Genomic DNA, 23524 nt, shown 5'->3' on the forward strand with positions numbered 1-23524 from the left:
ATTTTTAAGGCTTATTTGAAAGATGTCACATTGTAATCATCATTCTAATTTTTCTCATTTAATATCATTTGATGTGATATTTAAGAACCAATTGTAAAATCGAGGATTTACTTTCTATTTTCTTCCAAGACCTTTATACTTCATACTGTTCACCTTTATATTTAGCATTATGGTCCATTTTGAGTTAATTTTTTTATACAGTGTGAGGTAGGGACTTGAGGTTCATTCTTTTTCATAGGGTATCTGGTCCTAGCAGCATTTGTGAAAAATACTCTTCTTTCCACTTGAATTGCCTTGATACCTTTGCTAAAAAGCAGTCAGCCATAAATGTAAGGGGTATTTCTGGATTCTCCATTTTATTCCATTCATTTATATGTCCGTCTCTATGCTGATACATACTTTTGATTATTGCAGGTTTAAAATGAAGCTTTAGTGCAGCTGTGAATTGTAAGCCCACAGCTTTCTTATTCTTAAAGACCATTTTAGCCATCTGGATTCCTTGCTGAATTCATTTATTAGCTTTTATGGTCATGTGTGGTGTTCCTTAGCATTTTCTATCTGCAAGATTATTTTTTTCTTTCCAAATGTGTGGATTCATCTTTCCCCTCACCTAAGAACATTTCAGAAAGCTTTTCGAGATACTTCCAGAACCTTTGCCACAGTGGCTGTACCATTTCGTACTTTTATAAGCAAGGTGAAACATCCCGTTACTTCAAATCCTTGGTAATATTTTGCTGTCTTCTTAGTTTAGCTATTGGGTGAGTACTGCAGTGCTCTTACCATAATGGCAGTTTGCATTTCTCCCTGCCTAGGGATGAGCATGTTTTCATTTGCTTATTGGCCATTTCCTGTTGCCTTTTGTGAAGTGATCTTTGATCTCTTTGTAAATGAGTTAATTTTTCAAGTTGCTGAAATCGAAGCAGTTCTTTACGTATTCTTGTTACAGGTCCTTTGTCAGACTTTGAGAATATTTTCCCTCAGTCTGTAACTTTTTATTCATTTCTCTGACTAGCTTTTGATGATGAATGTATTTCAGTTTGATTTGATTTGATGCTGCATAATACATATATGCATATATTATACGTGCTAACCAGTCACATTTTATAACACAGTCTCAGGTAATACCACATTTCTGTTCTTTCAAACACTTAATCTATTGCAGAACTAAATATCCCTTAATAATTTCACTTCCCCCACTACAGTTTTTAGGCAAATGAAACTGTTATCTGTAATTTTGAATTTATTACATTTGATATCAAAGTGTACGTGATAGTTTTGATTTACACTCAGTCTTTGAAATGTAATAATAAAATGAACTCTGTGAATCTTCCACTCTAAGCAAGAGCTGGAGTGTCACTGGGGCTGCTGGGTATCTGGCCTGTTCCCGATGCATGAGTCTGAGACCAGATGACAGCAATGCGTCTGCCCAAAAGTCCCTGTCTGAGTTTGGAAAAGGCATTCAGAGATTCTAAAAAAAGATAAGAAGTGCAGCTTAGGACCAAGGCCAATACTACTTGGTCTCCTGAAACATGGCCGTTTTCCTGATCCACCGGCTCTGCATCTTCTGAGCACCTACTGTGTGCAAGTCCCCCTGCTGGGAGCTGCAGGGCTGGGGAAATGGCGGGCTGCTCCCTACCCACACAGGAGTTTGGAAAGTGGGTTATAGTGTGCATAACATTCCGACTTCAGCGGCACAGAGAGCTGATCACGTATCATGCTTCCTTGTCCTGATACTTTCATGTTTTTGTTTTGTTTTGCTTTCCTTTGAAGAAAAGTATCTGTTCTGTTACTTTACTGGAACGCCAAAAATATTAGTTAGCAACATCAGCCAAGAGCCCTGAGGGTTTGGGAGGAAATGGCTGAATAAGAGTATTTTGGGATGCAGTTGCTGTGGATGGTGCGCTCCAGAGTTCACAGGGACTGGGGAAGCTGGGGCAGGAGTGTGGGGCTGCGCCTGGGAGGGAGTGGAAAGGGCCGGCAGGGCCGCAGGAGCTCATAGCACCTCTCTCCTGGGTGAGTGGCTGTGACTCACAGAAACTCTTATTTTCCAATCTTGGCAAGAAAATAAAAAGGAAAATATTATGAGGCAGTAAATTCATATCAACATGACACTGTCCCAAGCCCGAGTGGCCTTTTCCTCAATGCCTAGGGCACATTTATTTCCCCAGCGGGTAGAACTGATGTGTTTTTGCTTGGAGAATCCTGTCCCCACACCCTTGCACTGGGCTTCCCAGTGAACTTAGAGTCAGATTTCCATAACTGTGGTCCAAACTTTTTCCAAGGAAGGCAGAAAAAAGCTTCGTCCTTCAAACCTTCTATGTGGACTGCTGTTGTAGCTTAGTGGTAGTGTGCTTTCCTAGGGTACCAAGGCCCTGGGTTTGATCTATATCCCTGCAAAACAAACAAAACCACAAGCAACCCTTCCTCCAGTGCATGTTGGGTTTGCCATAGTGGTGATGGCATGGCCTCACAGGGAGCTGACCAGTATACATTAAATAAACTTGGGATGGAGATGCACAGGGAAGTGATGGAAGGGCACAGACCGAACAGCCTGCTGTATGCTCATGTCCCTTCCCACCCTTTCCCTGCTGCTGCCCAATTGGTTGTGTCTTCTCCCTAGACCAGCCAATCTCGTGGAGCCCCAGAGTTGTTAGGAAGCCTTGGCCCAATATTTTAGAGGATAAAATGAAACTGAAGGTAAGGAAGTTACTTAACCTAATGCTGTCAAAGGCTCCATGGGCAAGCCAGCCTCAGTTCCCATCCTGCCAGCTGGATGGCAACAGACAAAACTCTTAACCATCTAAGCCTTAGTGTCTGTCTATAAAATGGGCAGTGTGCTCATTTCCTAAGAGTTGGTAAAAGTTTTACCTGAAGAAGTTAATTTGAGGAGCTTCAGGTATAATGGCTGGTCAGTAGAAAGTTCTTGCTAAACTATAGTTCCTACCAGCAACATTTCCCTAGGAACATTTAGAAGTTCCCAGACTGATTTATTTTCTCCTAAATTAGCTCCTTTTCTGATCACAGTAGGTGTATATGTATGGTCTAGTCTAGAATAACCTCCTGGCTGCTGGGGTCAGGCTTAAGGACAAATGGTATTCTGAAATTGGGTTAGTAAGTGGACATTGGAGTCCATTTGGTGATGTTTATTTAGAAGAGTAGTAATAATGAACATATACCGTTATTTGCAAGTTAAGGAAAAATCTTATTCTCATCTTTTTCATTATCCTTCATCAGAGGAAATAATTTCACCCTTGTTATGGTTTAGATCTGGAATGGCCCCCAAAAGTCTCACATTCAAAGGTGGGGCCTCTGGAAGTGGGGGTCAGTGATGAGTCCATTGATGAATTCACCTGTGCTGGTCACAGGTGGAGCCTAGTTGGAAGAAGAGGGTCATTATGGGCATGACCTGAAAGGTTGTATTCTTGTCCCCAAGCCTCAGACAGACAGACAGACAGACAGACAGACAGACAGACACACACACACACACACACACACACACACCCCTCTCTGGCTACTGCTGGCTAGGCAGCTTTCCTCCAAGATCCCCTTCTCCTGTGCCACTGCTGCCTTGGAGCCAGCATGCATGGGCTGAATTCCGCCAAACCATGAGTTGAGCAAACCCCTGTCTTCAAGTTGTGGGTGTGGAGCATTTTGTACCAGACAGGAAAGCTGACTAATTTAGCTGTCAAGGCAGATTATTGTTATCCTCAAAAGATCATTCTCAGCTTTTTCTTGATAAAACTTGTAAAAGAAATGGTTGTAAGAATTTCCAGCAGAGTGAGATGACATGGGCCAGAACTGGGGAAGATGGCTGGAGGAGGAATGGGAGATGTGGGCTCCAGCTCTGCCCCTGACTTGCCTAGGAGTCATGGTCCTCCTCTGTGGGTGGAGGCTGGGTGACCCTCCGTGATGCCCTTGTCCTGGCAGCCTCTTGTCCTGGCACTGCCTTCACATGAAGACTCATGCTTGTCATCCTCTTGCTCATTCTGGATCAGTCTGCAGACTCACTCTAACCCGTGACAAAAGATGAATTAAACTTTGTGATTCCTGGAAGATGTACGTGAACTTTTTGTTTTTAGAAATAGATGCTCTGCCTGATCGCTTGAGGTCTTTATTAATCACACTTGGAAAGCAGTGAAGATAGTTTTGCCCAGGTCCAGTGTGCACCACAAATTTCATGAAATAGCTGTACAATACAGAGCCCCCAAATGTATTTCAGATCACAATTATTTTGGGTTTTAACTGTGAATAATGATGTGGAGTACAAACTTTGCTGCTTCCTCTTGCAGATCACTATATATGCAACAAATCCAGAGTGTGATCTGTTATTTAGCTTGAGTTCTGACAGCAGAGTGTGTAGTTCTGTTGCTTCCTGTCTCCCAGGGATTAACTATGTGACTTCGTGCATGGATAGATCACTGAGAGAGGGAGTGACCCAGTAGAGCCCAACATGCAACAGAGGAATGAAAAGAGATGATACCCTAAGTGAACACAGAATTGAGCATCCACGGGGTAAGAGGACAGAAGCTCTTGCATGGCTGCCTTTAAGATTCAGTTCGTGAAACCAGTGAAAGTCAGGCTTATGATCCGAAGTGAGTCCACCACTGCTGTGGCGAGAAGGATGAAGGTGTCCCAGAGAAAGTGAGGCCAACAAAACATGTCACTTCCATTACAGGAGCTCAGGGAGGGTGACAAGTCTGGAGGCAAAGAAGGTGAGAGGCCTGAAGCAGATCCCAGGGGAGGAGAAGGGCAGTTCACCTGGGTGTAGGAAGGGCGCCTCCTTCCCCTTCTGATTTATGCAGCTGGAAGTCTGGGGCAAGCACTCTTCAAACTACTCTTTTTTTAAAAAAAACGTATTTAGTACAGGGTCTACAGGGTCTCACTACATAGATAGTCAGCATTGTACTGATCCTCCTGTTTTCAGCCTCCCGAGTGCTGGGATTACAGGTGCACATCACCACACCCAGTCTCAGTCACTGTCTCAGTATGCCCCCCAAGGGGTGGGGGAGGGAGGCCGGGCTGGCACAGCATGCAGGGTATGGAACCCTGGTCCCTGCACTCTGCCTAAACAGGCGCTTCTGAGCTATCTGGCCAGCCCTTCAAACTACTCTTGATAGATAACCTTTAAAAAAGCAATGAAATCTCAGTTGTGAGAATGTTTTACAGGGTGCTACATGAATACTTGTTTTACATTTTATTTTTATTTCTCTCTATATGAATAACTGTAAAAGAGTTTGCGATGATTTGATAAAAATCTTTGGAGGTCACAGAACAGTCATGATTCTGTAGATATTGCTGTGCCTGATCATCTTTTTGATCTGGTTCTATCCTGCAGAGGGATGTGATCAACAGTTGTGTCCTGACTCTGGATAGAGCCCAGCTTAGCCGAAGTCTGCCCCAGAAGGAAAATATTTCCTCATTGTTTTAGGCTTCTGCCCAGATCTGTTCTTTACTTTGTACTCTTATGCTGGGTTATCGTCCTAAGTGAGGACTGAGTGCTGCAGACAGATGGCCTCTTCCTGCTTACACCTGGACTCCTGACCACGCTCTGTCTGGCCATCACTCGTTGGTGCATTTATTATAATTAGCTGCTTCTCTGACTCCCTTCATCGTCTCAGGGGCAGAAACTGGCCTCTGGCCCCTGGCTGTCTGTCCTCTTTTTAGTCTAGCTCTTATCCTTCTGCATAGTATGTCACCAATAAATATTTTTGAATGAAGGTTAAGCATATTATTTAGAGCAAGCATATGGGTTAGTTTGCTTTTTTATTTTTATTTTTTGGTGGCACCAGGAATTGAACTCAGCACCTTGAGCTTGCCAGAGAAGCACTTATTCCACTGAGCTATCTCCCCACCCCCCATTCTTTTTTTCTTTTTTTATAAATCAAGTTTAGCTACATGCCTTTAATGATGAGTTTTTGGAAATATATTTTTGCAAAATCATTTTATGAGATTTGCCTTAGTGAATGGTCAGTAAATATTAATGAATGGCTGAGTCTAACAGTAAAACTAAATACTGGTAAGTAAAGTATTAAAGTTGAAGGGAGACTGCATGGCTTAAGTTTTTACGAGTTGTGCTTTTGGTAGAAAGTAACAGCTGCTTTACAGAAAAATGTAAATAAATGGATAAGAAACACAGAATATAAGATTTCTTTGCAGAAGCCAAGGAAGAGTCGAAGGCAAAGCCAAGGCTTGGGAACGGTGGTAGTGAGCCACCTCTGAGCTCCCTGATGGTGAGGATTTAAGATGCTCCCATTAGTGTCTCTGCTCTAATGGGCTGTGGCTCCTAATGCTCAGCCCCTGGGTCCCTCTGCGCAAATTCCAGATTCCCAGGAAGAGTACTCTTAGGTCAGCTATCATCTAGGCCATGGCGACAAAGTCCCATCTTGGTTGGTTGGATCCCACCCTCCCTCTCCTGCAGAAGGAGTGATTGTCCAGAGCTGGGCGAGCCTTAACAAAGACAGTTTGTCTACCATGGTGTTTTGCTCTAAAATGTGTATTTTTCTTCCCTATTGATTTTCACTTTGCTTAGGAGTTAAATAATTCAAAAACCAGTTTCTCTAAATCAATGTTTTATAAATGGAAAGAATTTTAAATAAAATCCTAAGAAATTCTCTGGTCATATTATAGTCTTGTTTTAAGATGTAGACTATTATTATTCAGGGATAATAAGGCCAACAGATCAGGGGACCATTGCCATTGAAAAAATTTTCTAAGAGGAAAAGCCATGCCACATTGCACAGGGCTGTCTAGGACCACATCGGCATCAGTGGGGCCAAGGGATAGGAAGAGGACAAGGACAGGACTTTGCTGCAGTGTGGGGGACATTATGGCAGACAAGCTTGGCCAGTGGGGACGTTTGAGGTGGTCTGGGTGATAAAGGCTGTTCCGGATTGCCTGGTACTGGGTCCTGAGTGGTCAGGACAGGGGGATAGCAGCCCACAGCCCAAGAACCCTGGGGGGTGTTTGAGGTGTGACGTCGGGATTGGTCTGTGCAGGATCGCTGAGCTCCTGGCAATCGGTCTTGTGGCTCTGGGAATCAGTGACTCCTGGGAGAGGCTGCCAGCGAGGTCCAGATGGCACAGCCTCAGGAACACAGAAACTAAGCAGCATAATTAATACAACTTCATCTTTGTAAAGGTTTGTGCCCAACAGTGACCTGGCCGTCGGCCACAAACTTGACCTCCCCCATTCCTCCACCACACAGGTCTCCTTGTGTCCCTGGGCACAGTCTGGGCCCTTGGGGCCTCTGGGGCCTTGGGAGCACTTCCTGGAGGACTTCTCCCTTAGCAGTCCACTCCTTCCCTGACTACCTCCAGCCTCTGCCAGCACCCATGCCTGCTCCGTCGCTCAGCTCTGCTGCATTTCTTGTGGCACTTATAATTTATTAATATTCCAAAGCAGCTCCTTTGTCTCTCTACCATGACAGTCACGGAGTCTTTATTTTGTTTATCCACAACACTGTTTCAGAACCAAGGAAAAAATAGAAAAGCCTCTTGTATTTCTCCAAAAATCCTATAAGTAGTTAATCAGGCATCAAATATTTACTGAGCAGCTTCCAACGGCCAGGCTGGGGCTGGGGGAGGGGCAGTGGCGCAGCAGGGAGCAAGGCTGCAAGTCTGCTCTCCTGAAGCTTCAGCCCCAGCCCCAGCGGCTGCAGAGTGGGAGGCAGAATGAAAGTAAATGAGTAGGTTAGAAGGGGAAGGGCTGTCGCTAGCCTTCTGGCTGGTGCGGAATTGGGATGGTGACAGGGACCTGTGAGCGTGGCTCCCTTCTGTTCCACGAGTGGGGCTTTTCAGGGAGCAGATACAGGCAAACTGTCCCCATTTTTACTTCTGTCGGTTTCACCCTGCGTGGTCATTCTTTTCGTACTTTGGCAAAGCTTGAGTGTTTGAAGGAGTTTCTGAGGTTGTTTTGAATTCCTGATGTTCCTGTGACTTCGCAGGGGTCTGAGTGCTGTGTTTGGAGAGGGCCTCGGCCTTGGAGGCGAAAGCCGTTTGCACTGGAGCTCCACACATGCACGCGCAACTCTGCCTGCACTCATTATGCTGTCAGTAATTTCACAGCTTGTCGTATTTGAAAATAAAGATAATTAGGGAATTAAAAATACTTGAAGTTGCAGCAAACAGCAATCTTCCCCAGTGAGACAGAGCCCCTGTGTCTGATCGTGCCTTACACTAGCTAGGGAGCTGCTGTTCTGGTCACGTGTCACAGCCAGGATGTAGGTCACAGAGATGGAATGAGTTGTGTGACACCCCAGTGACCAGTCCAACAAGGTAGTTTCCAGGCAGAGCCTCGTGTGTGTGTGTGTGTGTGTGTGTGTGTGTGTGCGCGTGAGTGTGTGTGCGTGTGTGTATGTGTATGTGTGTGCGCGTGCATGTATGTATGTGTGCGTGCATGTGGTATTAAACCCAGGTCCTTCACCTGGAGCTACATCCCCTGCCCTTTTTTATTTCTTGAGACAGGGTCCCACTAAGTTGCTAAGTTGCCCATCCTGTACCAAGACTTGCTCTCCTCCTACCGCCCAAAGTGCTGGAATTACATGCGTGCAGCACTGTTCCCCGCTCAGAGCCCCATGGCGACCCGGCATATTCCAGGCCTCTCTGTGCTGTGGCCTCTGAGGACTGTGACATCTGCCAAGTCGTTCTATTCTCTGTGTTTCAGGTTTTGCTGATCTTTGCAAAGGAAGACAGTCAGAGTGACGGCTTCTGGTGGGCCTGCGACAGAGCTGGCTACAGATGCAACATCACTCGGACTCCGGAATCAGCTCTCGAGTGCTTTCTAGATAAGCATCATGAAATTATTGTGATTGACCACAGGCAGACTCGGAACTTCAACGCAGAAGCAGTGTGCAGGTACCGTGCTCCCGCTGCAGTGCTCCTGGCTGCTGAATGACTCAAAAGGAGCTTTGTTTCTAGGTATCTTTGGTCCCATCCCAAACATTGCTGTAACCTGTGTCAGCTTCCCTAAGCAGCATACACAGGGCTCTGTGACGAAAGCTATAGTTCCTCCCTGTGCACTTATCTCACCCTCCTGGGTATCCACATTTAGTTTTCTTTTTTTGTGTGTGCAGGGTCTCACTACACAGCCCACATTAGTAGTGATCCTCTTGATTTCTGCCTCCCAAGTGCTGGGATTACAGGCGCACACCACCACGCCCGGACTCCATCACTGGCTTAGTGCACCCGGGAGCGGGGCTGGCGCGGCATGCGGAGCCAGGGATCGAACCCTGGCTCCTGTGCTTACCTAAGCAATCACTTAGTCCCCTGAGCTATATGGGTGTCCACATTTAGAGTGTACTGAATTTTGAAGTCTGAGCTGGTCCTCCCTAAAAACTTCAGGTTATTCCTCTTCCTACCACATGGATCGCACATAAAAAATACCAGAATTCATACAGTTCTCGTTACACAGATAGAGTTGGGATCTAAAGGAGATATTTTAAGCTTCATTATTCTGTCCCCAAATGAACATCAGAAATGTGTGAAATGTAAAATGTTCCGTGCCTGGGACAGATGGGCTGATCCTGAAGTGGGCTTCCCAAAAACAGCAAGAAAGCGGCCACAGTGCGGCAGCAGCATGGCCTCAAGGGCCCGTGTCCCCCACATCAGCAGCAAATGCTGCACTCTGGGGAGCAAACACATGCCTATTCATATAGCAATGCACAGTCACAGGAGGAGGCTGGGGTGCACTGAGCCACTTAGCAGAGGTAGAATGCTGTGCCACTAGATGGGAAGAGGTCACGAAGGAAACAGTAGGCCAGGACAGAGGCCAGTTATATATGGAGCTCAAAAATTTATTTATTTATTTATTTATTTATTTATTTATTTATTTATTGTATTTTTAGGGGAGGGTCCACAGGGTGTCCAAGGTCTCACTACTAGATCCGACTTATAGTGATCCATCTGTTTACAGCCTCCCAAGAGGATCTCACTACACAGCCCATATTAGTAGTGATCCTCTTGATTTCTGCCTCCCAAGTGCTGGGATTACAGGCACATGCCACCACACCCAGTCTCATTTTTTGGTTTTATTTATTTATTTATTTATTTATTTTTTGTATGTAATTTTTTTGACTACTTGTAAGTACAAAGAAAAGTTTGAAGTGGCTTCTTTAAAGCATTTTTTAAATGCATTTAGTACAGGGTCTACAGGGTCTCACTGCATAAATTGGACTCATAGTGATCCTCCTGTTTTCAGCCTTCCAAGTGCCGGAATTACAGGCGTGCACCATCATGCCCAGTCTCAATCCCTGTCTCAGTGCACCCCAAGGGCAGGGACAGCATGGTACACCAGGGATCGAATCCCAGTCCCAGCATCTGCCTAAGCAAGCACTTTAATCCACTGGGCTATCTAGCCAGCCCATAAGTGGCTTCTTAGACTCTTTTGTACAAACAAGAAATTAATGGGCAAAGAGAAGTTTTTATTACAAACAGTGCCTTCCTATTCATTGATGAATCTCATTTTCTTGAAGGAGAATTTTCTGGAGTAACTACTTATAATGGTTTCAAATCTTACATTTTTGCATAGGAATGTGTTCCTCTTTAATCTATAAATTATGTAAATACATTTAGTATAAATGCATATAAAATATTTGGATATTATTTTAAGATGTATATTTTCTTTCTAAATAAAAATATTAGAATAAAGTTGGGCCCTTGATATCTTAAATACTATATCAAGTTTTTCCTGGACTTAATTTTTTTTCTTTTATGGTTTCATAATAGAAATACCATAGTCCTTAGGCATATGTAGAATGATTTAAGATACACTTTCATTGGACAGGAAAACATAGAGGAAGAAACCCTTTAATTCAAGCTAAGTCCTTGTTAAGTAAATGAGCTTTATGTTTTCCCCTAAATGTAAAGAGATGGTTTTGGAGTCTAACCAGCTTCTGTGGTAGCTGCTTGACTGAGCACTGGGGGAAGCCATGAAGATCAGGAGCCAGGGGTCCCTGCCTGATGGAGCATTTGGTGACCCTTGCTGCTCATGTTGAGGCTGCTGGATTTGTGGATGCTTATCAGCAAACATTCCCTAAGAAGATGGGTGGGGGACATGCTCCTGGTGGGCAGGCGTTCCTTAGTGTCCTCTGTGACCCTGCATCCCTGGCTTCGAACTGCCCTGGGCCTTGGTCTTGGCCAGGTAAACTTGCCTGGACTCCAGCATCCCTGCCCCGCATCCTACCCCGTGCCAAGTCTGCGCTAGTCCTCTCCCCCACAGTGAGGTCCAGGTTCCCCTTAGTACACAAGCTCCTTTGGAGTGGGGAGAAAGAAGAGCTGACCCCTGAGTGCTGCACCACCTCCTTGAGATGGGCGAGGCAGGGAAAAGTGATGAGGGCACAGTGCTTCCCTAGAGACCAGAGTGTGCATCTGAGTCGCCCTGTGTGTCTCTTATTTGATGTGTGCTGGTTCTTCTGCTAGGCATCTGGTGGGTGCCTAAGAATAAGACAAGTGTAGCAACCCTAGAGGGCACCAACCTGGCCCTGTGTGCACTCAGGCTGCTCCACCAAGAGCTTGTCCACTTTGACACCTTGAGGAGGACTGCTTTCCAGCAAGGCACTACCGATTGCTCACTTTCTTGCTGCACACACAGAATGGGCTCTGAAGGATCAGGACAGGGAAAGATACACATGAAAGGCCAAGGAATTGGGAAACAGAAGAGGTTGAAGCAACAGAGCTGCTGTGGTGGTGGGGATGGAGGTGCACGGATGGTGCAAGTCCGTGGGCATGGGGAGCAGCAGAAATGCCTGCAACCAGGGAGGAACAAGTACAGGAGGTTTCGCAAATTACTCAGGAGAGTTTTGGCCTTAGAGATGATAGGTTTTTTCCAAGGACTCTCAAGATACACAGAGTCCAGACCAAGGAACAGGTCCAAACAAGCATGCTCCTTTGCACTGTGAATTTCTATAAAAAAGATCTCTAAATCATAATCCCCTGACCAGAACAGTCCAGACTCCAAGCTGCAACAGAACATATCTGCTAAGAGTTATGGCTCTCAAAATTATGTCTCTTTTTGATCCTCTTAGAGTCCTTGGGAATAAGCTATACATGGGCGGTCTTGGTTCAGCACATCTCATTCCATAATGACAGTTACTATATGGCAACATTTCTCAGCTCCAGCTAATAACCAAGTTGCTTAATGTATTGAAGCTCCAACAACAGAAGAACTGAAAATCTGGGGCAGCTCCTTGAGCCGTCTTCAGCAGGCTGTAACCTTTGTGTGTGTATCCATCTGCCAGCAAGTGCTGCAAATTTTATTCCACTTTCTGAGCTATTATGTTAAAAGAAAAAAGATCTAACCCAATTAGTTCCCCCAATACAAACTGATAACTAAGGAATTATGACCGCCTGTTTTTTTTCAGAGTGGAAGTTTGATCAAAACACATAAACTGTAAGTGGAATTTGCCTTTTTTTTTGAAGTGGAGAATTGGCAGTCTGACCTGTTGGATCATTGCCTGAGAGTTGACACAATTTTTTAAAAATGAAGAGATTGTTCTAATCCACAAGGGCATCTTTTTTTGTTGTCTTTTATGTGTTCTAAAACATATTCTCCAGAGGGAGCTCTGGTTGGGGCCGCTTTCGGGGAGCAGAAGTCTTGTTCATTTAATGCAGCACGGGTCACCTTGCTTGACTTGGAGCTTTGTCTTTGCAGGTCGATCCGGGCCACAAACCCCTCGGAGCACACGGTGATCCTCGCAGTGGTGTCACCAGCGTAAGCACCCCAGCCCTGTTCACACTAAAACATTTGTCTCCTCTCACCCAGATTTTGAGCTAGCTGCGTCACAGGCGTGTGTGGGCCCTAGAATACCAGTTTTAAATTTTGTGTTGGGCTTTTTTGTTTGTTTTGCAAGTTTGTGGAAATGCTTATAGGTCTTTCTATCTTATGTAATTGTGGTTAGCACATTCCCATGCGCTTCAGGGAAAATAAAAGTTTATCATCTCTATATGCCAGAAATGGCAAAAAATGCCAAAGAGGAGGCCTGGAGAGAACATTGTTCCTGTTTATCTTTTTTTTTTTTTTTAAAGAAAAGACATGAAAAGGTGTTCAGGTGGTTTACTTAAGAAGAAACTAAAGAAGGAAAGAACTCTCACTGGCTACTTCCTGCTGACAGGAGCTGTTGCAGTAGGGGCTGAGGTGCTTGTCAGTTTGATGAGTCTGGCTCACGTGGAAGCCAGTGCCAAAGGTCTCAGCCAGGACAAGAAGCTCCTTGATGGTGAAACCTCGTATCCTGAATTGGAGGAATCTTGGAAAAAAAGTTTAAGAAGACAAAGTGCTATGCATAACAAGAGAATGATCATGATTAGAGGACCTAGAATGGGAAGGATGGTAGGAGCCCACTGTCCCCAGGTGGACCACCAGGAGCACCAGGAAGAGGAGCCTGTGGTGCCCAATGTGGGCCTCCAGTGCAGGGGGCTTATTTACACTGTGTTGTCTAGCTGTCTTGATAACTATGCTACTACTTGAAACGATGCTACTACTACTTTTGTGTCCTAGAACTCTTACTGCATTGTGTTTTTGAGAGGTAGTATATAAAATAAAGGGTTGGGTCGGATTTGGGAGAGTGAGAGCCAGGGCCTTTAAAAGGGCCTCTTGTAACTTGCAAAAGGAAGAATATATAGTAGTACAGTCAAGGGTTCCGATAAGGAGTGTTTAGATGCTTTTTAGAAAGGTTAGGCCAGGGAAGCAAAGTTAGAATCCAAAGGTGAAAGTTAACTAGACCAAGGAAAGACAGGACTTGTTGCTTTGTAGGAGGAGGCCTTTGGAGTTTGCGGAGGAGAGCTTTGCAATTGGCAGTGATCAAGTACATAGTGGGAGCAAGTGGAAGTCTTAGGTATTTGACTTTTGGTGAAACTATTTGAATTTTGGCAGAGGAAACCCTATATCCACAACCTGAGAAAAAGTTGAGAAAAGTAGCTGCATATTACATGGTCAAGGCATGGGAGTGGGAACAGAGAAGATCATCTATATACTGGAGAATGCTAGATTTGAGATTCAGGATTCCAGGTCAATAGCCAGGGCTTGACTAAAGAAGTGAGAACTATCCCTGAATCCCTGAGGCAGGATCATCTATGTGAGCTGTAGGGACCAGTGGGTATAAAGTGGGTAGAGCAGGGGGAAATATGAGAGAGCATGGTGTAGGGGTTTGGCACCTCTAGATAGATTGGTATAACTACATTGTTGATAACCCTGAGATCTTGGACCAAATAGTAGGAGCCGTCAGGTTTGAGTATAGGAAGAATAGGGGTATTGTAAGATTAATGGGGAATTTTAAAGAAAACACTGGTAAGGAGACAATAAGTTATGAGTTGAAGTCCCTGTTAGTGTTTAAGGACCTTTGGATACCGAAGAATGCAGGGAGAGGCTGAGGAATCCCTGAAGGGAACTAGTTCAAGAGTAGCGTGGGTGGCATAAGTGGGACTAAAAGTGTCTCAAACTATGGGATTTACCCGGAAAGGAGGAAACAGAAAGGATAATCTGTTGGCATGTAGAGGTTGAGTGTAGAGGATGAGTGTCATGGGAAGAGAGAAGGTAAAAGAAAATTGGAATTTTCAGAAGAGATCCCTGCCCAAGAGGGGTCTGGGGTGACAAGAAACTGTGAGTAAAGAAAAGTGTGTGGAGTCAACAGGGGAAGGGTCCTGTCTGGAGGGATTGTGTAGGTTGGCCATCAACTCCCACAATGAGAGTGCTTGAGCGCAGTGGCCTGAAAACTCAGGAAGGAAAGTATATGAGACCCCCATGTCAATAAGAAAAGAGTGTCCTACCTGAGATGTCCCCAGTACTCAGGGCTCAGTCAAATATACCTCGATGGGGGCTGTGAATGCCGAGCCCTGTCAATCCTCTTCAGCAGCAAACCAAGGTCAGTTATGGATCAGTCTAGCAGCTGTGGTGAGATCTTCTGTGAAGGCAGGGAATTGGATGACTTACCTGCTCTCCAGCACCCAGGGCAGTCATACTTTCAATAACCCTCAAGCTTGCAGATGGGATGAGGTCCCAGTGGTGACCATGGGCTGGGACAGGCTCATGCCCATTGTCCTTCTTGGAACAAAGATGCACTAGCTGCACCCAGAGAGAAGGATTGTAGAGTGTGGGTGGGGGATTCTTGGGTGGCTAAAGCAGGGCAGGATAGTTCGTGTTGATACCAGGCAGCTAAGAAGAGCGATTGGGCTATAGGAAGAGTGAGGCCAACAGATGAGCGGCAGCTCTGCCTGGTGTCCATTCTGGAATGGTCAGCCCTTAGAATGAAGGAGGCAGTGGGAGAAAAAGTTGTTTCACAAGCTACCTGGTTACAAGCTTTACAAGTAACAAAAGTTGTTGTACTCAGTTTATGGCTGTCCATAGCTTCAGAAAGCATAAGACCTCAATGACTTGGCTCTGTTGTGGTGTTTGATGCAAAGTCTGCATAAAGGAACTAATATGCTAGCAACTCCCTGGAGAAAGTGCAAGACTTCCTGGCAAGCTGGAAGGGAGAGTCGGACACTGTGCTTCGAAGCCATATTGATCTGCAGCAAAGTATGGCTGTAAAGTCCTGCTCGGACTGCAGTCTCCCACTCGCATGCTACTCCTTGAGCCCCTTGACTGGATACCTGCTTAGAACTGCAGTCCCCATGGTTCCTAGGCCTGCCGGCCTGGTAGGAGACAAAGTCGGAAGCGGGTAATGTTGGTGGAACCGAGATGAGAGATCAGCCTCTGTCAGCCCTGTTCTTCCCATTATCTCCTGTCCAATCTGAGTCCTAACAGTGTCTGAGAACTTCAGACATGGAGGTCAGAATGGTGCCAGGCCACGCTGCATTCCCAGGCCTCGCCTGTTCTGTGGGCCTTATAGTGAAACACTTTTTCCTTCTTAGAGCACAAATGATTCCTAGTCCTTGACAAGCTTACTATGGCTTGTTGGTGGTTTTCATCTGTTTTTCTGCTTTTTATGATCAAACATTTCATATAGACAGACTAATAATAAAATGAATGTCTATGTCAGTGCCATTTAGCTTAAGAACTAGAATATTAACACTTTTGGAACCCTTTTCCTACCTCTTCTGACATAACATTTGAATTCCTAAAGGAAAGAAGGAATAGGAAATCAGAATTCTCTTGTAGGGCATGATCAGCTATGGGCAACGCCATTAAAAAGTACTGGAATTTCACTTCCTGTCCCGCTTCCCTCCCTCTCCCCTCCCTCTCCCCTCCCTTTCTCCTCCCTCTCTCCCTTCCTTCCTTGTTCCACATTGCAGGCTGGCCTCAAAATTGTGGTTCTCCCATCTTAGCCTCCCAGGTAGCTGGGATCACAGGTATACACCACCATACTCAGCTTCTCTTCCAATTTTCTGTTGGCATTTTCACCTGACCCTTTTATTCTACTTTTTGCCCCTGATGTTCAGGGTGTATCCCCCATGTTGCCTTCTGGATGTCTAGGGACATGTTTTCCTCTTGATGGCAACAGCCCAGTGGTGAGAAGCCCTCACAACAAGCCACCCCTTAACCTAGTACTCAGGCCCCACCTCGAGGCTCAGTGTGGGACACAATTTCATAGAATGGGTGACAGTGGTCAGCTTTGTTTCCCTCCCTTCTAACTTTGTCTTCCTGCTGACATTCGCTTCCCATTTGGGCTTGGAGTCCTGTAGCCAGAATTGACAGGTGGCTTCCTCATAGTGAGAGTTGGACCCAGCTAGGCCCTGGGGTGGGAGCATGCCTCCAGGAGGTCAGGGGACAGCAGTCTCAGGATGTAGCCACCCCCACACATGTGCTCCATGCCCAGAGGGCTGAGTAGGGGTGAAATAGGCAGCTCATTCATATGTGACAATGTCACCTTTAGGTGCACTACTTGAGTGTCCTCCACTGTTTATGTTCTGTTTGCACTGGAAATCAAACAGGGTCTGTGTCCCTGAAGGTAGGGATACACTGTGGGCATGTGGTCAGGAAGCCACTATCAGAGCTAAGGCTGCATCTCCTCAGTGTGAGGAATCCTAGTTTGTATGTGCTGAGTGACCAACATTTTCTGCTTTGCTGCAGATCGGATGATCATGAAGAGGCCTCAGTCCTTCCCCTTCTCCATGCAGGCTTCAACCGGGTATGTAATGGTGAACCAGCACCCCTTGTGGGCAGCCGCTTTACCTCTGGTCTCTCCACACAGCAAAGCGAGCAGCATTAGAAGTGGTAAGGGAAATGGGCTCCAGGTCTGCAGGGCAAGTGAGTAACTGGGCTTTTGTGGGACGGCTAGAGTTGTTTTCTCTTACTCCTTCATGTATCTTAGCAATGAATATGGAATGATGTAAAAATACATCATACTATATCAGATCAAAATTCTGTGGTGCTAAGGTAAGCTCATGACAATCAGTCTAGGCATTTAGGTCCAACATGCATGTGTTGAACACATATGAAGATGAGTTCACCAAAATGGCGCTCAGGTCTCTGTTGACCTGCACCCAACCAATGTTTACACCCTGAGGACAGGCATGCTGGCTTCAGCGCCATAAGCTTCTGGTTTATATCAATAGCATGAGCCAAAGAAAGTCCTTTGACAACTACATGAAAAATGCTGATATTCAGCTTGAAAATGAAGGTTGATTATTGCAAGGATGCTAGTTCAAAAACTGACTCACTAGGCATCTCAAGGTGAAAGCCTGGAGGCAAAACTGATCGTGAGCATGGAAAGAAGACAATGCAGTGGATTTAAACCAAAGAAGAGAAGGGGGAGTAAAAAAGGATAACTGAAATATACATTTTATAGAAGTGTATTTCACAATATTAAGAGAAAACAAAATCTTATGGAGAAGTTATGGAGGACCTTTGTATGCTTGAATTTTTTCATAGCAAGCATATTTATTGCTTCTATTAAAATTACAAAAGGTTTCCTTTTAGGTAAAAAGAGACTAGAGATCCAGTGTCAGCCTATGCAAGTTATGCTGGTAATCTGAATTGAACTAAATGACTAGTATTGTCTTCTGAATTCCTGGTTTAAGGGAGAGGGAAATTCTTTGAGTGACAACTATTTGAATAATGCTGATATTCAATTTTGATACTGAGATTGACCACTTCAAGTAGACTTGCCGACAGAGTAAGTAACTAGGCTTACCATATGTGCCAAGCTCTTTTGGTGCAAATAATGGGAATCACACAGTATAATGTATCCCTTTAAAAATGGGGTTTGACCTGTGCCTGTGGATCATGAGAATTCCTTTGGGTACTTTAGGTGGTCGTGCTTTGCTGTCCTGGACTTTGAAACATTCACTCTTGGTTGTAGACCACAGAGGACCAGAAACTGTCTTTGTAGAGCCATTAGTGTGTGCTTTGGGGTGCTCGGTGTGGGGGCAGCAAAGTCACAGGAGAATGCTAAGGCAGCATAGTGACTTATCACATGGAATGGGTAAACACCTGTGGCTAGGAAGGTCCCACCTCCTCCTGGTGCTGTTTTGTGCCTGCCACCTCCTCTTATCCTGTGGTGGCTGGCAGTGTCTCTTGAGAGCTGTCCCATGCAGGAGCAAGAAGGATGGGCACCTCAGAGCCTGAAAGTGGAGAATTGCCAGAGGACAACCATCAGCGAAACCATGTGCTGGCAAGACTGACTTTCCTCGTTCATTGTCTGAGGCATAACCCTGAAGTATCCCTAGGTTTCATGGATCTCCGTGCAATGTTCCTCATCCCATCCTCTAAGCTCCAGTGCTGACCTTGTCCAGCCTGAGCCAGGGCTGTCCCAGTGTGAGATCATTGTTTGCTTCCTTGTCTGGGATGCAGAGAAGGAGCTTCATGCTCTGTAACGTGGCCTTTGAGAGCTCAGTGATTCTTCCTCCAGTGGCTTGGCGGTTGATGCTGTCTGGAGTTATAGGATCTTAACTGCAGGCCTGAGATTGCACAACTGCTCACAGAAAGCTTGGGAAGAACAATCCTCATTGCATGTTTTGTAACCTGTGTGCACTGCTCTGGAGGCTTGGTCTCCTGGGTCTGTCCATATTGCTGAGTTTTGGAGCAGCCACACTGAATGAGCCCTTGGTGGCACCACTTTGAATACTGGGTCTGGTCTGACTAAGGACACTCATCATCTGGGTCAGTGGACCCTGTCACTGGGGCTCTTTCCGAGGGATGTACCAAGGACCTGCAGCAGCTTTCCTTGAGGGACTCTGGCCTGAGAACTGCTGAGGTGATTTCCAAGTTACTGTTCACTTCTAGAGAAAATCTTGTCTTTGACAACTCTTTGCCCAGCTTCCAAATATGGCAGCTCTTCTGCCTTTCAGAGGTTGTTCCCCTTCCTAAGTGATTCTGATCGTATGAAGTAATTTGTTGACATGCAGCCCTGGGTGGCAAGCTGATTCACCAGGCTTTGTGGCTGTGCCCTGTCAGTGGGAGTCAGGAATAGATTATGCCATCACATACTCTCGACTGCTCCCCAGTACTCTTTGCAGCCCTGCATGTGCAGCAACTGTCAGTGCTCGGTTCCCACTAAGCCCTCTAGACACCAGCATCCTGACCCAGGCACCTTAGGGTGCCATTTCCTGTTTGAGCTGATGTTCGTTCATCTCAACGAGGATTTCTGGAGCTCCAACTGTGAGCAGCACATGTGTAGGCACAGTTCTCAGACATAGGTCTTCCTGCATAGGCCTCCTGTAGAGTAGGAAGTGGGGAGCTGCAGTTTATTATTTGTCAGGCCAGGGCAAGTGATTTATGTAATCTTCCTCAACATGGGCAGGATTTGGTATTTTCTGTTTTTGCAGAGGAAGAAATGGACTCAGAACAGAGCTTACATTCATGACAAGGCCAAATATGCAACTACACATTGATTCCAAACTCTATCTTGGGTCTGCTACAATAGTATTTCCCCAACTGTTCAAAGAGACACTAGCATTCCCAGATCTCTCTGTGGTAGTCCATGAAAATACGTTTCTGGGGCTAAAGAATTTTGGGGATCAGAGGAGACTCCCCCCATGTGGCCCCAGAATGCACAGTGCACTTCAGCAACATTACCCTTCAGTGTACTGAATGTGCTGGGAGCTCCTATAGTCAAGAAGCCTCATCAAAACTTACTTTATCAGGTAGGCGTGGTGGAGCATACTTGTAATCCTATCATTCTTAGAGGCTGAGGCAAGAGGCTTGCAAGTTTGAGCCCAGGCTGGGCAATTTAGTGACTTTGCAAGACCCTATCTCAAAATAAAAAATTAAAAAGATCTAGGGATGTAACAGTGCAAAGGTCCTGGGTTCCACCCCCAGTACTCCCCCCTTAACCATTTATTACAGAATTTTTAAATATTTCTGTAAAACACCTGCTAACAGCCCTTGGAGCTCCAATACACACTGAGTTTTTACCAATCTAAAAGTTCAATTTTAACTTAACAATGTTTAACTTTGCTTTTTACATAAAAAAGGAAGTGTGTTGCCTTGGTATGCATTTGTGACTTTTCTTTCCTTAGTCCTTTTCATTTCCACATGGAATAGCTGGGGAATCAGAGACTCAGTGGAAATGGGGGCCTTGAAGCCATCAAGAAGCCATTCAGGCCTCTGTGTGTGTGTGTGTGTGTGTGTGTGTGTGTGTGTGTGTGTGTGTGTGTGTAGGATTTCTCTGGTCAATTTGTTTGAAGGAAATTTAAGAAATATGTTTTTCTGAGGGGCCCTGTATTCTCCCCCTCTACCTGTCTAGCTGTTGGGGAGGCAGAGAAGTGACCAGGGAGTTTTCAGTACTTCGGAATCTCTCTCTCTCTCTCTCTCTCTCTCTCTCGCTCTCGCTCTCGCTCTCGCTCTCGCTCTCGCTCTCGCTCTCGCTCTCGCTCTCGCTCTCTGTCTCTCTCTCTCCCCTTGATAGTTTGCTAGCCATATGCACAGACATTTTTTCACAGTCTATATTTTTATGTTAAAATGGAAGTCATTTTCCTCATTCCAAAGTAAAATTTTCCTTAAATCTGTTCCTTCCCTATCTTTTATTTGAATTTTTTTTCTCATTTCATCATTTCTCAGTAGATCTGATGTGTGCGTGCAAGACAAGCACTTAATTCTTGTCTGTCCTACACCAAGTATTATGGTATAGAGTCTATCAAAAAATGTGTACAAGCAATTAAAAGGAAAGCGAGAACTTAAGGATTAAACAATGAAGAGAGGGCAAAGAGAAAAGCTAGGAAACATGAAGGGCAGAACCATACATTTATATGCACAAGATAGTTAAGGCAATGATCCTGAGAATCTTCAGCAGGTTTTTGAAACTAGCAGTTAATTGGTAGGATTTTCACCCTGACTAACTACATATGCTGATACCTGTGAACTAAGCAACTGCACCGAAGATAGCCATGTGTAATACTAGGGCCATGCTTGAAATGCCTGTCATTCTGGTCTTCTAAATACGTGCTGCTTGTCATGTCATATCAATGTGCGTGCTGTCTCTATACTGCCTCTCAAGTAAATGTTTTTTTTTAAAAAAGGGTGATAAATTAAAACTAGAGACAAGAAAAAAGAAATGTCATAGGACTGTCCTGTTACAATGCTATATGTGGTTAGATTTCTAAATTTCTGTGTAAAAATATGTAATTGTTTATTCCTATTTGTTTAAATATTTTTTATTTTTTTCTTCACATTCTATAGGGATTTAAAGTTTAGAATATCAATACTTGATGGAAAATACCTGTTTCATGCTATGTCTAAGATGTTTGATATTCAGACAGATAGTAAAGTTAAGCTCATTTGCCTATGTTATAGTGTAATAATATCATTAAGCTTCTCTTCTGGAGGGTTGACTTAAGTTTGCAGACCAAAAATTAGAGAAAAAGAAGGGCTGCAATGACAGCCAACATTTCGGTCCTAGCCTTTCAAGGTCATTGAAGACTCAGGACATAAGTGAACCTGTACTGTAACATACTGTAACTAAGTGATGTTCCAAATTTTCTGATCAAGGAGATTATGGGGCCACAGAGGAAAGTGATCGATGATGTAGAGTCACATGGAGAGAAAACATTCTCTCAGGCTTTCACAGAGAGCAAATTGGTCAAGCAATGGCTGTGACTCATCCACATGGCTGACACTGACAAAGGATCTACGAATTACAGTACAGGGTTTCTGGGTAAATCCTGAGAGGATCTGACTGACCTTGTCAGATACAGAAGTTACATTTCTTATTTATAGATCTTGCTTTATCTTGATCTTAACTATCCAGCAGAAAGTATAAAAATGAGGTATAAAAATAAAGTCATATTAATATGCTGAGCTGTAAAAGGCTCAAGTCAACAACTTCCGACATTGCTAGTCCTATGGATAACCCACTACTATTCTGGACTACCGGACTATATTGAATTATTTTGCTGAACTCACGCACCTTCAATATTTAAATGACAATGGAATACCCATCTCTGACAAAAATAAACAAAAAAGGGGATATAAATGAAGGAACATTTTGTACCTGTATATACAAAACAGTTAGGATAGATATACAGCTACTTTCTCTTAATTCAACAAGAAGAAAGATTTGTACTAGTAGTGTTTGGATATGATATCATGTCTTCATCTTGTACTATGAATAAGCACTATGAAAACAACAATATGCAATGTATTAATTATTGAAACTGTCCTACTAATTGGGTTTGAAACTGTCTTATTGCTATTTGTTTCTCAATAAAATTAATAAAAAGTAAAAAAGAAAGCAAAAACAAAACAAAAAAGCTGTATACAGGAAAAGAAAACATTATATAAGTATTTTAATACTGGGCTGGAAAGATAGCCTGGAGGTCTAAGCACCTGCCTGGAAAGCACGAGGACCCGAGTTCAATCTCTAGTACCACATGTCCTGCTGGCCTTGAAACCAGGCATGGTGGGACATGCCTGTGATTCCAGCACTTGGGAGGCTGAGACAGGAGGGTCACTACAAGTCTGAAATGAGTAGCAAGACCCTGTATCTAGTAAACAAACAAATAAATATGAAAAAATATATTTTAATACTAAATTTATTGAGATATCATGAGATTAATACAAGTTACTTTTGCCTTCTACAATTGCAAAAGGGGCTCAAAGTAGTGGTCATTCCCTTCCACACCAAACTGCTGAAGTGTGTGTGCATTTTTTTGGTGGACCCGTATATGAATGCAAACAATGGGCTATTCTGGGATTGCTCTGTGAAAGGCTTCTCTTTGTGGACTGTTGGGCTTCTGGGGCACATGCCCGGTGACAGTGGGTGCGCATAACAGCACCTCTACCTAGTTCCAAAGACATTTTTAGCAGCCTCAAATAGAAACTCTGTTCCTTTTAAGCAACTATTCCCAGAGCTCTTCCCTCTACCCCCCATGCCCTGGCAATCCCCAGTCTGCCTTCTGCCTCTAGAGACTGGTGTAAATCAAATCATGAGTGTGTGTCTTTTGGTACCGCTTTTTGCTTATAGTTTTTGGAGTTGACACATTTTTTCTCAAACTTCTTTATTATAAAGATAATAAAAAATAGAAAATCAATAAAAATACAGAATTTCAAAACAAGTTGATAGGAAATTAACAAGGGTTGTTATATTGCATATTGGTATCTTCAAACTACTTGTTCAGATTACCAAATATTGGCATGCAAAATTGATCAATTAAGCATT

General features: G+C 44.4%; 1 protein-coding gene across 6 annotated transcripts in view; it reads left to right on the plus strand.

Annotated features, from left to right (window-relative positions):
- Positions 1–23524, plus strand: part of Pde8b (phosphodiesterase 8B) — a 263896-nt gene that overhangs the window by 148746 nt on the left and 91626 nt on the right. For all 6 annotated transcript variants that reach the window (XM_023708079.1, XM_023708078.1, XM_004647794.2 and 3 more), the window contains exons 3-5: positions 8662–8852; positions 12646–12705; positions 16999–17056. In XM_023708079.1, the coding sequence (XP_023563847.1) occupies positions 8662–8852; positions 12646–12705; positions 16999–17056 (309 nt within the window). The remainder of the gene's footprint in view (positions 1–8661; positions 8853–12645; positions 12706–16998; positions 17057–23524) is intronic.

Source organism: Octodon degus, unplaced genomic scaffold (genome assembly GCF_000260255.1).
Source record: "Octodon degus isolate 3935 unplaced genomic scaffold, OctDeg1.0 scaffold00328, whole genome shotgun sequence".
Lineage (NCBI taxonomy): Eukaryota > Metazoa > Chordata > Mammalia > Rodentia > Octodontidae > Octodon > Octodon degus.